At 33.9% G+C, this 14534-nt stretch overlaps 2 protein-coding genes across 2 annotated transcripts in view; both read right to left on the reverse strand.

Annotated features, from left to right (window-relative positions):
- Nucleotides 1-9915, reverse strand: part of LOC111493293 (protease Do-like 7) — a 14394-nt gene extending 4479 nt beyond the window's left edge. The window contains exons 1-15 of the mRNA XM_023142942.1: nucleotides 9406-9915; nucleotides 8900-8970; nucleotides 7445-7579; nucleotides 6219-6277; nucleotides 5475-5511; nucleotides 4715-4840; nucleotides 4522-4611; nucleotides 4191-4256; nucleotides 4041-4097; nucleotides 3821-3886; nucleotides 3252-3359; nucleotides 2800-2880; nucleotides 2452-2501; nucleotides 1210-1375; nucleotides 198-716 (exon numbers count right to left, since the gene is read on the reverse strand). Of these exons, the coding sequence (XP_022998710.1) occupies nucleotides 198-716; nucleotides 1210-1375; nucleotides 2452-2501; nucleotides 2800-2880; nucleotides 3252-3359; nucleotides 3821-3886; nucleotides 4041-4097; nucleotides 4191-4256; nucleotides 4522-4611; nucleotides 4715-4840; nucleotides 5475-5511; nucleotides 6219-6277; nucleotides 7445-7579; nucleotides 8900-8970; nucleotides 9406-9694 (1920 nt within the window). The 5' untranslated portion in view covers nucleotides 9695-9915. The remainder of the gene's footprint in view (nucleotides 1-197; nucleotides 717-1209; nucleotides 1376-2451; nucleotides 2502-2799; nucleotides 2881-3251; nucleotides 3360-3820; nucleotides 3887-4040; nucleotides 4098-4190; nucleotides 4257-4521; nucleotides 4612-4714; nucleotides 4841-5474; nucleotides 5512-6218; nucleotides 6278-7444; nucleotides 7580-8899; nucleotides 8971-9405) is intronic.
- A 719-nt stretch (nucleotides 9916-10634) lies between these two features.
- LOC111493295 (probable aquaporin NIP-type) lies at nucleotides 10635-13780 on the reverse strand. Its single transcript, XM_023142945.1, has 5 exons — nucleotides 13452-13780; nucleotides 12591-12812; nucleotides 12257-12454; nucleotides 11561-11622; nucleotides 10635-11143 (listed from the first exon to the last, which is right to left on the reverse strand). Exons 1-5 carry the CDS (start codon nucleotides 13566-13568, stop codon nucleotides 10933-10935), a joined length of 810 nt encoding a protein of 269 aa, XP_022998713.1. The 5' UTR covers nucleotides 13569-13780; the 3' UTR covers nucleotides 10635-10932.
- Nucleotides 13781-14534: the final 754 nt, after the last annotated feature.

Consider the following 14534-nt stretch of genomic DNA (forward strand, 5'->3'; position numbering starts at 1 on the left):
AAAAAAAAAAAAAAAAAAAAAAAAAAAAAAAAAAAAAAAAAAAAAAAAAAAAAACGCGGGTTATAAGATGAATGCTTCATCATTGCATACAAGTATTGCAATATTACCTACCTTTGGTGATGCATTGCATCTCTCTCTCATACATCATTTCATTTCACCAAAAATTTCTTTATTAAAAAAAAGCATTGCAATATTACCTCAAACATCACAAGAGTGGGCTCTATAATATGTTCAGGAAATGAAGCATTAGCTGCAACAGCTGCCACTGTTCCCCCTTGATAGTCGCGTAAAACTGCAGTTTGTGTAGCTGTTGCATCTTCCAAGATGGTCTCTTGAGTTTCGAGAAAAGAACTGTCAGCAATGTTTCCATCAGTCAATCGATCATCTTCCACTCTCCGTTTCTTAGTTCCAGCATCAGATCTATCTTGAGAACGTGCCTCCTCTGACACGTGTTCAAAATTGGTTTCCATACTAACTACGCCATCAATTATTTCAGGGTTGTTCACTTGATGCACATGTCTTATATGAGAAGAATCATCATTGAGTAAAACTGATTGGTTCATATAACCTTCTCCCACATTAGTCATCGGAGAAGACTGCAAATGAACGTGAGGTTGAATAGCTGGCTTGGCTATCCACAAACCAGTACTATCATCACGAACATATATTTGAGGAGGGGCGTACCATTCATGATTATCGACTGTGACTAGGACAGACTGCGGGTATCAAAAGAGGAAATAACAAATTGATCAGAATTCCAGAAGGAGAACAGTATGCATTAATGCATAAGAAAAGAATCAAAGGTTCTTTAAATGTAAACTTGACAATGCAAAGGTGAACTTAAAATAAGAGAATTGATCTATGAAGAAGCTTCAAAGACAACCTTATAATTTTACATAGAAATTGGAATAATGAGGCTTTTTAGTTATTCCTCTTTGATTATTTTTCCTATACAAGAAGCTAGGCTTTCAATACAAGAACATACAAACAAAAAGCTGAGAAAAAGAAGCCCAATGAACTAAAAGAAAGACTTCAACACAAAAATATGAGGCCTAAGTAATAACTACAAGAAAACTCATGTGTATGCCCATTTTCTTTTTTTGTTCGACTGGCTTGCTAGACTCTTGTGTATTCACTCATTTTTATCTTAATGAAAGATAGTTTATGATAAAAAAAAAAAAAAAAATGCTCCATCTTATAATTACCTACCTTTCTTCGATGACGATCTGTATAGCTTATATATTCCAATGGAACTCGAGTACCCCTTGACAATTTGGATAACACTGAGACTAGATCCCCAATTCTTAAAATTTCTTCACCAGCAAACTTCTTAATGATAGCATGACGAGGAACGCCTGCTCTAAACAGCATATACCTGCAATATAGAAAGTATACAAACCTCTTAAATAAAGAAATATTTCAAATAATAACTTTTCAAATGGAAGGTCAAGTTCTTCCGGATCAAACCTGTGTGATTTACAGAATAATGAAAGGGAATAAAACGAGGGAAATAAGTATGTTGAAGAAAGAGAACAGAGTTCTAAGAGCATACAGAAAAATAAGTTCTAAGAACATACAGAAAAATAAGTTCTAAGAACATAAAAAACATTCACAAGAAGTACTCTAGTCCCTTCCTAAATGCTTGTGATTTCAGAACGATCGTATGAAGCAACAGCCTAAGCACTAAACTGTTCTGATTAAATATTTGTATTTTTTTTTTTTTTTCTTTTTGACAAGTCAAGGAATGAAAATTGACTCCACAAAAAAGAGTCTAATGCTCAAAAGTACAAAAACTAGAAACAAAGGATGAAATTATCTCAGGTGTAGACACGACTCCAAAGTAAATTTTCTTCCTTCGTTACAGCTACTGGCTCCATTTCCATGACTCTTTGGAGAACCTCATAACTTGGAAGAAAATCCTTCAACAGCTACCAAAAAACAAGCCAATCTTATTTGGAGAACCTCACTAGAAACAGAAAGTGACCAAACACAGCACCTAAAGTACCACCCAGAAGGAAACCTTTGTTTTCAACAGTCGAATTGTACCATTTCAATCTCTGATATGCTTGAGGAAGTGCATAGGTACAGGAAGATGCAAAAGGTCAACAAGGGATCCCTCTAACCATCGCAAATAGGCTACGTAAAGGGGGGTTGATGACTTGCTCTTCATATTTTCAACAAAAAAATATGTCCTCTTCTATCCAAATGCAAAAGTCAATAGAATTAACACTACAACTCCTTTTTTCTATCACTCACAGGAAAATAAGATGAAAAATAAAGGAAAGCCAAATGAATGAACTTATCTTAATACCCAAATTTGAACTTGATGATTGAAAGAAACGTGGTATGGTCATGAGAAGATGACTAGGATAAATTACTACCAACTCTAGCTATGAGAAAGCACTCACTAAAAATAACATAACAACCAATATAATATCACAACAGACGTACCCTGGTTCTGTAACATAGACAAGACCACATTTAAAACGGAAGTTTCTGGCCTGCATTGATGAAAAGCTAAACGAAGTTATTGTGCTATTCAAGAGACATAATCATTAAAAGCTATATACCAAGGGAAAAAGTAGAGATAACCAGTTAATAATGGTAAAGAGAACCTATAAAGCAAGCTAAACATGGCTTTGGTTAAAGAAACAGTCGACACAAGCCTAAATAAGCTAAACTATGAACTTTTGAAGCAAACATGAGCTTGAATATACTGGCCATGCAAGTATACAATGCTTTAAATACAAATAGTCGAGGAGAACAATGGAGCGCCAACATTTTGCAGTATCCACTCACCTGCTGGTATGAAAGGGGATGTATCACTGCACCGCTTACTTCTAAAAAGTAATCAGGAGTTATGGAATGTAGATCCTGTACCTGAAGTTTATATCATAAGCAGATCAAGCTCAATAGCACATTGAATAAAAACAAAGTGGAAATATTTTAGTAACGTTATCCGATAAAAAACAAACGGATGAAAATATAAAAGTGACAAGTACATTGTCATGCAAGAAAATCAGCTCATTTGATTTTTCATCACATTGGAGACTCCTTATTTCATAAAACAAATGAATGACCATAAGTGCTGCTACACCATTGATAGAGCCTGTTCAGAATTATTTTCAGGAATCTCCTTCTTAAACGTTTGGGTAAATTCTTTAAGAGAAAATAAACAAAGATGTTTTGCAAATAATGCCTACAAAATTAAACATTGATGAGTTCAACATTACAAAAAGAAAACGCCTCACCACTAGGTGTACTGTAAATGATGTGCCACCCCTTTCAACTTGCAAATCAATTGTTTGTTTCACACTGTCATCGAGTAGAGTCTCCATTTTCAGGAACTGAGTAATTACCTGTACCATTTTTTAACAAAAGAAATTTTCATTGTAAAAAAATAATTTACATGGAAGATTAAACAAGGAATCTAGTCAACCAAAAACAGAAACCAATTTTAATATTTTGATAAGAAACTATTGTATTAAGGAAGAAACTCTATAGATACAAAACAAGCACATACACAAAAGATGATTATTAGTCAGAGTCAAACCCAAGTCCAACCTTGGGAAATAACACAAATATTCTCGACCAAACAGTCCATCAGTAAAACTCTTTAGTGCCCAAATGCGCCTGCTCTCAAATCGTAAAAGGGTTCTTGTTACTTATTTCTCAACAAAAAAGATAAAGACGAGGTTATTGATGTCTTTGTCAATAGACAAGGAAGGAGAAATGAACGTAAGAAGACAGACTTCCACAGTAAAAGGCATAGATCAAAGGAATAAACAATTGAAGTCTTCGAATTAAAGATTCTTCTTACTTCTCCATTCACGCAAACAAGCACATCACCTGGCTCCAAAAGTTTGTGAGCAGGGCCACCTGGCACCTGCAACATAGTCAAATAAATGGAAGGTTAATATAAAGCCTAATTTTTTTTAGAAAACAACTATTCAGTAAAGGATAGATACCCCAATTAACACAAACATCATTGCAATATAAGTCGATAACTTGAAATTGAAAGACAAAATAAATATTATTACCACAGAGTCTACAACTAGCATTCCAGTTTCACTGGGTGGAGAAGCCAGGCGGACCATCTAAACGAGGTAGTCATACAAACAAGAAAAGCTTTAATTCATTTCGGAAAAAAAAAATCTGGAAAGAACGAGAGGATTGAGCACGAATTAAACCTGCTCTGTTTCACTTTGGAGGCCAAGCCGACGTATCTCATCAAATCCTTTGTGGAGAAAGGTTGCCTACATCCAAAAAAAAGGCAAAATGTGAATTTGTGATCAACATGTGAGAGTAATACTTTTCACATGCACAGCAGTCATTAATAAAATACAGTCACACCAAAGTCCCTTGAGAGTCAGAGCAGGGTTTTTTTTAATAGGAATAACTAAACCACTAGTATCTTGAATGATGAAAGTGAAAAAAACCTTCCAAGCAAACTTAAAGCGGCCAGCAATGGGAAGGAAAATTTTGTACTTGAATTTTATAAGGATTGTTTCGATAACAAACCTGAAGCGTACCACGGGGAATGGAAACTGCTTCCCATTTATTGTCATAAGAATCCCTGCCCTTCTGAAGAAATGTCAATGCCCTAACAACCTGCATTAGTAACAAAATTTCAATATAAACGTAGTCGTAAGGAAATGGATCCAAACCTGAAAAGCTGCACACCATCTGAGCCACCAATTTATAAAGGACATACTCTTTCCAAAGGTAAGAAAAATGCTGATGCACTTGAGGACTTGCTTCCAGCATTCAATGCCACTGCCCTGCCTTGCCAATCAATTACTGGGGAACCACTTGATCCACCTTTAGTTCCAGATGCAGCCTGAAATAAAATGCAACTCAGGAGATTAAACAAAGCATGAATCATTTTAAAACTTAAAAACAAATAAGTAGGCATCCAAAGAAATATAGACATGTACATAGGATATAGGCACAAAACTAATATGACGATACAAGACTCATTAAAGAATAAGACACGTCAATGGCTGAAGTAGCAAAAGAAAGAAACTTTTATTAAAAATGCATGTGTTACGAAAACAAACTTTTTCATTTCAAGTTCCAAGCCATTTTTAAATGGTCAAATAACTTTGGAGAGTTTTGGCGGTCGTAAGATTGAAGCTGGAGTTGGCTCTTTCCCTTTGTTTGTATCTTTTATTCTTCGTTTCTGTTCTATTGTTGGAAGTTCTTTCGAACTCTCTTCATATCTTTTCAGTTTATGAATGAATTTTTTTGTTTTAGGACAGGGAGTATGAAACTTGGAGGATTATTACCGAAAATCTACAAGAGGAAGAAATTATTTTGACAACTTAAGTAGGTTAGGATCAGCCCTACCCTATGCCTAATCCCCCACCCATTCTTCGTTTTTATTTTTTTTCCTGTCGTAAATTTAATTCTCATCAGTTATAGCAAAAGACAGAAGAAAGAAACATTGACACACGAAAAGTTAAATCACTCACTTGCATGTAGAATGTGTTGAAATCATTATATCCATCTCTGCAACAAACGTAAAAATAATTGTTATGCTACAAAAACAAAAACAAAAAAATATTTAATTGGCCTGACAAACAGCAGGCCACAGGTCACAGACAAGTAACAGAAAAACTAAAACAAAGTATAAAGTCGTGATGATTACTTGTTCCAGCAGTGTGAAGCGCAAGTCTTGAGGCAGTATGAGAAGTAAATGTCATTTGAAATTAAAAAAATATATATATTTAAATAATAAGACATAAAACCTTATATATTCCTAACATTAAAATATTTCTTAAAAGTACATAACACACTCAAAAATTAATAATTATTAAAAAAATCTAAAAATCCACCGATTTTCATTACTACATCTAACTTTCTTGCATTAGTAATAATCTAAACAAAATGGGAAAAAAAAAGTAGGAAAAAGAATAAAACTCACTGTGAACAAAAGCAAAAAGAAAACAAGAGTAAGGAAAAATAAAATAAAACAAAACTCACCTAGTTGTGTTGTTGTCAAAAATAAATGTAAATGTATGTTGAATGTATGTTTATTTTTTATTTTCTATATACAAATTGAAAATAAAAATATTTTATCTACTGCAAATTCTTTAATATAGAATGCTAAATAGGAATGCATAATACCTAGACCATAATTCAATGTTCATTTGAAGTAAAAATAATAAGCTGAAAAAATAATTTATGAAAAAGACAAGGAAACGTGCATAACCTACTTCTTATAATGAGGAGCCTCCCGATCCAGTCGAGCAAGGGTACCAGCTAAGATAGAAACCTGTAAAATCATTAAATAAGAGTTAATTGGGAAAAAACAGAGAATCAAAATGGAAATATCTATCAGTAGGAATTCATGGAGGATATGAAGTTCAAAAATAATAATATATTAATTAAAAACTTGCATATGATTAACTATTAAAAATAAAGTGGATGGTTAAGGGTTTAGGTGCATTGTCCCTCTCTATCTAGCGCTCTCTGTCTCAATGGCACTTGGTTTCTATGAACCTATTGATATGTTTCAACCAAAGCACATCGTAAGCCAAAGAAGAATGTAGTCTCCACTTCAACATTTTAACTATCATGCTTGATGAGAAAGGAGAACAAGTGGAGAAAATAACTGTAAGGCAACATGAAGACATCAACCCAAGAGAATGATTTAGAGGATAATTAGTGTTATGAAGGATTTAAAGCCCTAAAGCAGTGTTTTCCCGTGTATTTCTTGTGTAATCTTCTTCTGTATTTCATGTGCAATTCATTTAAAAGCTATTAGGCCCAAAGCCAAGTGTGTTTAATTGACCCATTTGATAATCTACCAACTTGTAGTTAAATACAATTCTAGTTAAGTTTGTTTAGGATTTACTTTAATTCTAGATATGAATCTTAATTTTCTTTGAAGCCTCCAAAAAAACCAACTTAAAAACAGCAACCCAAACTAATCAAAAGCCAAGAAAATACTCAACAAGCTAAAGAACGCAAAACGATCCAACGAAAGATCTGTTCCAAACAGCCAAAACCAACTAAACATAAACAGCAAACCAACAGCGGTGTGCTTCCAGCACCCCCGACAGAAAAGAACAAATCTATCTACTTCTAAGAACTTCTAGCCCCATTGGAGTTTGAATCTACAAATTGATTTTTGGGCTTGGTAGGAATGCAGGAGATGCTAACTTGAGTGAAGTAATCTAACAAGTCCACTGTCTCAAAATATATATAATTGCCTTTCTATTTGGCGTTTAAGCTAAAAGTCCTACAAAGTCTCATACTAAAAAATAATGGATGGAACTTTTTTTGCAATATATGCCAGTACTTCAACATAGTTCAACATTTAGCAATAGGAAAAATAATGCAATGACTGGACTGAACAATATTTTTCTTTTTCTTCTCTATTCTCCTTTTTTTTTCCTTTTTCCTTTTAAGAATCCAGGGTAAATCAATGATATTGTACCTTCTCGCCACTATCATTACCAACAACTCTGATTTCGAGTCCAACACTAGCAGCCTCTGGAGCCAGGGGAATCTCCTCGTAGTTAAGAAATTGTATTGCCCCAGGATCATAACGAAAGAAGCCAAAATCATGGACCTAATAAGATGATAGTGACGTGCAAAATATTAGTGGTCACTCCTATCTCATCATAAATAAATAAAAAACTTCAAGAAAAACAAAGATGTAAAATTGCAGAACAGAAAGTTAAACAATATGTTAAATAATTGTTTTTTTTTTTTACTCAATGACAGAATAAAATGTTCCAAACCCATGCTTTTTTTTTGATATGAAGCACAGACACTTAAGAAACACTTAAGAAACGTGTTCATGTATGTGTCCGACATGCATCACAAATACTCCAACACTTCAATACTAGTCGGACATGTCTTAATTAGACACTTATTAAGCACATGTGAGACTAGTGTTCGAACATTTATTATCTTTTTTTTTAATTGAAGAACATACTTTCATCAGAAAGATGAAAAAAAAATGCAAGGAGAGCTTTTTTTATTATTATTATAATAAGTAACTGAACTTTCATTGAGAAAAAATAAAAGAATCCAAAAACACAATGAGAGACCCATAGAAAGATGGGCTCGACCAAAACAAGGGAAACATCCCTAGAACCATTAACAAGAATGACCACGTAACTCCTGAAGACCAAAAATGACTAATTACGAAATAAAACATGATGGACGCATAAAGCAATATATGACAGAAAAAATAAATTTTATAGTGAACACATCACATCTTCTCTAAGCATATAAATACATAAGCCTTGTAGTCTTGAAAATTCCGTTCGATAATATGTTAAGCCATTTAGAAAAATTATCATAATACTAATTGAAATTTCCTTCACAAAAAGAAATAGCGTGTGAATGACCGGAACATACAAAAATAATTATCTACATTTAAAAAATATATACTCCAATAAATATGTTCTTGTTGTGTTCATGTCTTAGATTTTTAAAATCTTATCCAAAGGTTTTGACTTCTCTTGGCAATTGCAACACCTTTTTTTTCTTAATTGTAACTATTGAAAGTCATACGTATAGATTTATACAGCTTCTTGCAACAAATAGCTACTGAAGGGTCTTTTCTTGTAGCGGCCTAGACCCACCGCTAGCAGATATTGTTCTCTTTGGGCTTTCCCTTTCGGGGTTCCCCTCAAGACTTTAAAACGCGTCTGGTAGGGGAAGGTTTCCACACCATTTATAATGGTGTTTTGTTCTCCTCCCCAACCAACGTGGAACATCACAATTCTTAACAAAAGTCTGAACTTCCAGCCAAAATCAAAGCCTTTTTTTTCACAATTCCGTCGTAATGGCTTCAGTATTAAACCAGTTGGTTGGCTATAAGCCATTTATATGAAGGATAGTAGCAAGTATTTTTAAATCAAGAAACAGATAGACTGACCGGATCTCTGTATATAGGTCGTACAGGAACTTCTTCCCTGTTCACAAACATAGCCTCTGCTACTACAGGTCCTGAAAACAAAGAATACAAGAAAAAAATTTAAAATAGATGGCCAAATCTTAAGATTCATACAATTATAAGTGACACAGAACAATAACAGATTCATACAATGTATACTTCTGCTACTAGATGGACAACAATTAGTAAACCCAAGAGAAAAGGGCATTCCTGATGGCTGATTTTTGCTTTCAAATTTAAACACACCGCATTGTGCAGCATTTATCTTGATTCAGATACTCAAATTAATAGGGGGCAGCAATTATCCATACAATGTAAAACAATCGCGCCCATCAAACAGTTGATAGACTTCATTGACTTTCTGATACCGATTCTATGTAAAACCGAGCTTATTTCAGATGCTCAACAATGTCTAGAAAGCAGAATTGAACTTCTACTCCATATTCAGCAAAGAAAATGAAATATCTCAAATCAAGGTCAAAAAATACCTGGCTTAACAACATGTCGATTGGTGAGGATAATCCCACGGCGCTTATCGACCACAAAGCCAGTGGCATAGCTCGCACCGGCCGATTCAGTGTCGAAGGCCCGACAAGCCGTGGTGCGCAACACGACCACTGCAGGAACAACCTTGCTGAGGGCTTTCCGCCAGTCATCAGCTGTGGCCAAATTCTCGCGGAAAGGCGGGTCGATCTCCATGCAGAGCTCGTCCTTGGTGGTTGAGTCAATCCCAATTGCCGCCGATTCCGACCCCAAGCTTTCCGAAGCATCAGCCATTGAAATAAATTACTGTAAACGACTATGAATACTCCGAGGAATTGAGAAACGAGGGTGAAAATAGGAAAGATAGAGAATTTAGGGTTTGATCTGAAATGGGTTTTAGAGAGGATTGAAGATGAGTCAAAATTCAGTCCATTATTTCGCCTCAACGATTAAGGATTGTCTATTGGGAAGAACCAAGAACTCTGTGCTGGTTGGTCATTGCTTCAAGATCTTCAATTTTTTTTTTTAATTATTTTATTTTTATTTTATTTTTCGGTATACAGAAATGAATAAAAGAAAACTAAAATTCCGGAAAAAGACAAATGGGAGCTGATGTGGCAATGCTTGACAAGCTGGAATTTCGTGGCAGAACAGCACTCCTATTCCTTTCTTTGTTTTGATTTAGGTGTGATTAATGGACGGGGGGATGTACTAAGAAAATGTTGGCCCCAAAGCCATTTTTAGCTCTTTTCTCGTGTCGAAACCGCTTATCTTCTCTTCGACCGATACCAAACTACGAAATTTTAAATGAAATATTTCATTTCAACCCTTAAGAGTTTCAAAAAATTCTTTCAAATCACTTTATTGATGTGAATGGCATGAAATTTATTAGATAAATAATGTTACTTTCTTACGTATGTATTCTTGTGTCAATTTCTTTCTATCGTTGCGATAAATATGCATAGGCCAAACTTCCGAAAATTGTAGGATGGCAAAAGCAGAGGAGCAGCATAACGCAAGAAAGTTATGGATTAGTCTCACCTAATATTGGAATTAGGAAACAAAGATAGAGTGTTCGTTTATTAAATTTTTTATTTCATGATATCCAAATAGCGACAATTTTATAATGTTCATGATCCACGTATATTTTTAATGTATGCACGTAAAGAACAAACTAGCTAAATCACGAGCAAAGTTGAATAATTTTTAGCCCCACGTGCACGAAAACAACAACCCTTCATTAGATAAACAACTCACAATGAATCCATTATCCATTTCAACAACTGAAGGAAGGAAGGAAGAAGGAAAAAAAAAAAGGCACTATTTGATCAAATAAATAATGCTTTTGCTAAAACGAATTTTCTAAATGAATGAATGATGAATTGATCGGTTGACACACTAAATACACAAATGAATGACCATCGTGCAAGAGTGAAATTGCTTTACCGAGAGAAAAAAGGCGAAGCTGCTCGAGACTTCCGAGCTTGGTGGCTTCTGTAGTTAAAAGATAAGATGATGGTGAAGAGGCGGCATTATGATTTTTGGGAGCGATTGAGGAATGAGCTGCTTTTGGTGATCTCCGACAATGGCTTGTCTGTGAATCTCATCAGGTTGTAAGTAAATGCTCCGGCAATAGCTCCGATCAACGGCCCAACCATGTAAACCCATAATCCTTTGAACTGTCCCTTCACTATCGCAGGTCCAATGGTCCTAGCTGGATTCATGGAAGCTCCTGAAATGGGCCTATGTTTTGTTTTCAGAAATAAAAAAAAAAAAAAAAAAAAAAGCGTGTGTGAGACAACTTTTTAAATGGTATAGAAAATTTTGCAAGGATTGGGTTAAGAATCCCTGCAATGAATTCGTGGGAATTGAATCTCTAGGAGAAGCATTTCCCATTTAAATTCATTTCCTTTTAAACATCTTAATAGAAATAAAATAATATATCATACCAAATTCTCTAAATCATGAACAATTATGTGTGTCTATATATATAACTAAAATAGGAGAAAAAAAAACAAATGGATATTCTCGATATTTAGTCTTCATGGAACACCATCGTTTAGAGTAAAAAATGGACATTCTTGATATTTAGTAGTTTTGAAATTTTTTAAATTTTTAGTGTTGGAATTATATCAACAGTAAAATGAAGTTTAGAGTTACCCAGCAACGAAGACATTCAAAAGAACGGTCATTCCAACAACAATTCCCGCCAATTCTCCTACCTGTTAAAGAAAAATATAGATGAATACAGTGCTTATTTTTACAATATTTATCAACCCATCAGCCTCAATAATCTAAAATAAATTAGAATTTTTTTAAAAAAATTCTATTGAACAAAAGTTCTCAAACTACTTAAAGAAAAAAAAAAGTTTAAAATGTAAAATTAAGGATATTTTAAAATGTATCCTGCCCATAAAAGCATTTTTTTAATAAAGTTTTTTTTTATAAACAAAATAATTAATAATCAATCAAATCCATAATGAGCAGATTTAACCCGAAAGAAGTATTTAAAATCCCCCAAAAAGGTATTTATGGCCATTTAATAATCACCTTATTTTTAGTTTTTATATTCTTAGAAACAAAAAAAAAAAAAAAAAAAAAAAAAAAAAAAAAAAAAAAAAAAAAAAAAANAAAAAAAAAAAAAAAAAAAAAAAAAAAAAAAAAAAAAAAAAAAAAAAAAAAAAAAAAGAAAGGAAGAAAGAAAGATTGAAAGAAGGAACCTTGGATCCACGGTCTAATTTTCTTTTTTTTCAACGGGTTTCCAAAATCCCAGCCAAAATTTCAAAAAGAAAAAAGTATTTGAAGACTTGTCACTACAAATCTTAATTTGTTCTATTAAGCTTTTGGATGACTTACAGCTCTGTGATCAGTGGAGACACCAGAGACGACTAACAGCAAGAGGAAGGTGATGATGATTTCAAGGACGAAAGATTGGACATCGGATCCTGCCGGCACTGTCCCAAAGAAGGCTTCCGGGGTCACTTCAAACAATAGGTCCAGTGTGGTGCTTGCAAGAAGGGACCCTGCTACTTGAGCTCCTATGTATATTGGAACCTGAAATATGTAATCAAACAAAATATAACTCGGCTATAACATTCATAACTGCGTTTCGTGCCAAAAATAAATTGTCTATTTGGAGTTGAAATTTCTTTAAGTTTATCATGAGATGATGGTAACAGAAGAGAGAGACCTGGCGAAAGGGGAAGCGACGAAAAATGGCGAAGGTGATTGTAACAGAAGGGTTGAAGTGCGCTCCAGAGATGTGTCCCAACGAATACACCATAACCATCACAATCAATCCCCAAACCACGCAGATTCCGGGGAACGTCACTGATCCGTAAATTTTGTTCACCACCACCGCTCCACATCCGGTGAAGATCACGAAGTACGTTCCAATCACCTCCGCAATAACCTGCCACAAATTTTTCAGAGAAACTAACACATTTTATACACTTGATTGATCAGATCCATGTACCGCATTTTCCGGAAAAACAAACAGGTTTTACTGCGAAACAAACAATTTTATACAATTTATTGATTCATGTGCCGCATTTGGGGAGAAGCTAACGAGTTTTATACAGTCGATTGATTTGCGAGCCAGATTTTTCAGAGAAATAAACAAGTTCCTTACAGTCGATTAGTTCATTTGGCAGATTTTGCAGAGAACCAAACAATAAACTTAAAATTTGATTGATTCAAGTGCCAGATTTCGCGGAGAAACTAACAATAAACTTAAAAGTTGATTGATTCAAGTGCCAGATTTTGCAGAGAAACTAACACATTTTATACAGTCGATTGATGCATGTACCAGATTTTCCAAAGAATCAAACAAGTTTCATACTCTCGATAACCTAATATCTGCATTTCGATAGGAACCAGCACAGTTTGCGTAGTCGATTCATCCATATGCCAGATTTTGCGGAGAATAAAACAAGTTATCACACACGAGAGATAACGTGCAGCACTTTCCAGATAAACAAACACGTTGTATCAAACAATCAATTGATTGGCGCGCAGAAGAGAGAAATAACAGAGGCAGTTGAAGCGGTACCTTTTGGATGGTAACGACACAAGACGATGGACGGAGGCGCGCGACGCCGGTTCCGAGAGTGCCTTCCTCGAGCTTTGAAATTTCTTCCTCTTGGATTCCGTCGGTCTTCGTCGCCATTGATTCTCAGATGCCGATACAAGAAACACGCTTTCGATCGGAACGATATCACGAATTTTCACTATGAACTCTCCGATTAGTTTCCCTTTCTGTTCTTCCTTCTTTTTAGGAAGGCCTCGTTTGTTATGGTTTCACTAGATGGAACTATGAGCTCTCTCAATTCCTTGCGACTTATTTTACTTATTTATATAATTTATAATATATTATATTATACGAATTTACTTAATAAAAAAAAAAAATACCGTTATTGCATAAAATATTATATTTATTAAAGCTTTTATTTCTTTTAAATATATATATACATCTCATTCCAACTTATATTTTTCTTAAAATTTTGTCCTCCATGAAAATATCTATATAATAAGTTATAAATCGTTAATTAAGGAGATTAATATTTCAAAAGATGATCGTATCACAGACTCTTGTATGGAAGAGCTCGACTTTTGACTTACATGAGCGATCATGCATTTTGCAGCTAATTCAACGTCTAATTTTACGATATAAAATCTCACGTAGGATGACTACATGAGTAGTTTTCTTAAATGTTGTTCGTTACTTGAACGACGAGGTCTTTATCTCTCGTTAGCCTAAAAATAGATTTAGTTTATGACTCGATCATAAACAGATTATTACAACACAATTATAATAATTACAAACAACGAGGAAATAATCAATTTATATGTGATGATTATATCTAATACGATTATAAATCTATAGCAATTATTATCGTAAAGTTCATTAATTTTATAACATTAAAATTTATAATCAACAGGTCCCTAAAAACTTCATATTAATTTATATTAACACAAAAAAAAATTAATTGAAAGGCTCGAATTAATATTTAATATAGAAAAATATAATTAATACGAAGTTTTTAAATTAATATTTCATAAAAAAAAAAAATGGTTGTATTTGACCAATTAAATATTAAAATAACAATACATAAATTAGTTCCACTTACCTCAT

This window comes from Cucurbita maxima, unplaced genomic scaffold, assembly GCF_002738345.1.
Source record: "Cucurbita maxima cultivar Rimu unplaced genomic scaffold, Cmax_1.0 Cma_Scf00018, whole genome shotgun sequence".
Lineage (NCBI taxonomy): Eukaryota > Viridiplantae > Streptophyta > Magnoliopsida > Cucurbitales > Cucurbitaceae > Cucurbita > Cucurbita maxima.

Coding starts and splice junctions, on each gene's coding strand:
- LOC111493295 (XM_023142945.1), bottom strand. CDS start 13,568: ATGGCGACGAAGACCGACGGAATCCAAGAGGAAGAAATTTCAAAGCTC. Junction 11,623..12,256: donor TCTCCACTGATCACAGAGCT/GTAAGTCATCCA, acceptor TTTCTTTAACAG/GTAGGAGAATTGGCGGGAAT. Junction 11,144..11,560: donor TTGAATGTCTTCGTTGCTGG/GTAACTCTAAAC, acceptor AACAAAACATAG/GCCCATTTCAGGAGCTTCCA.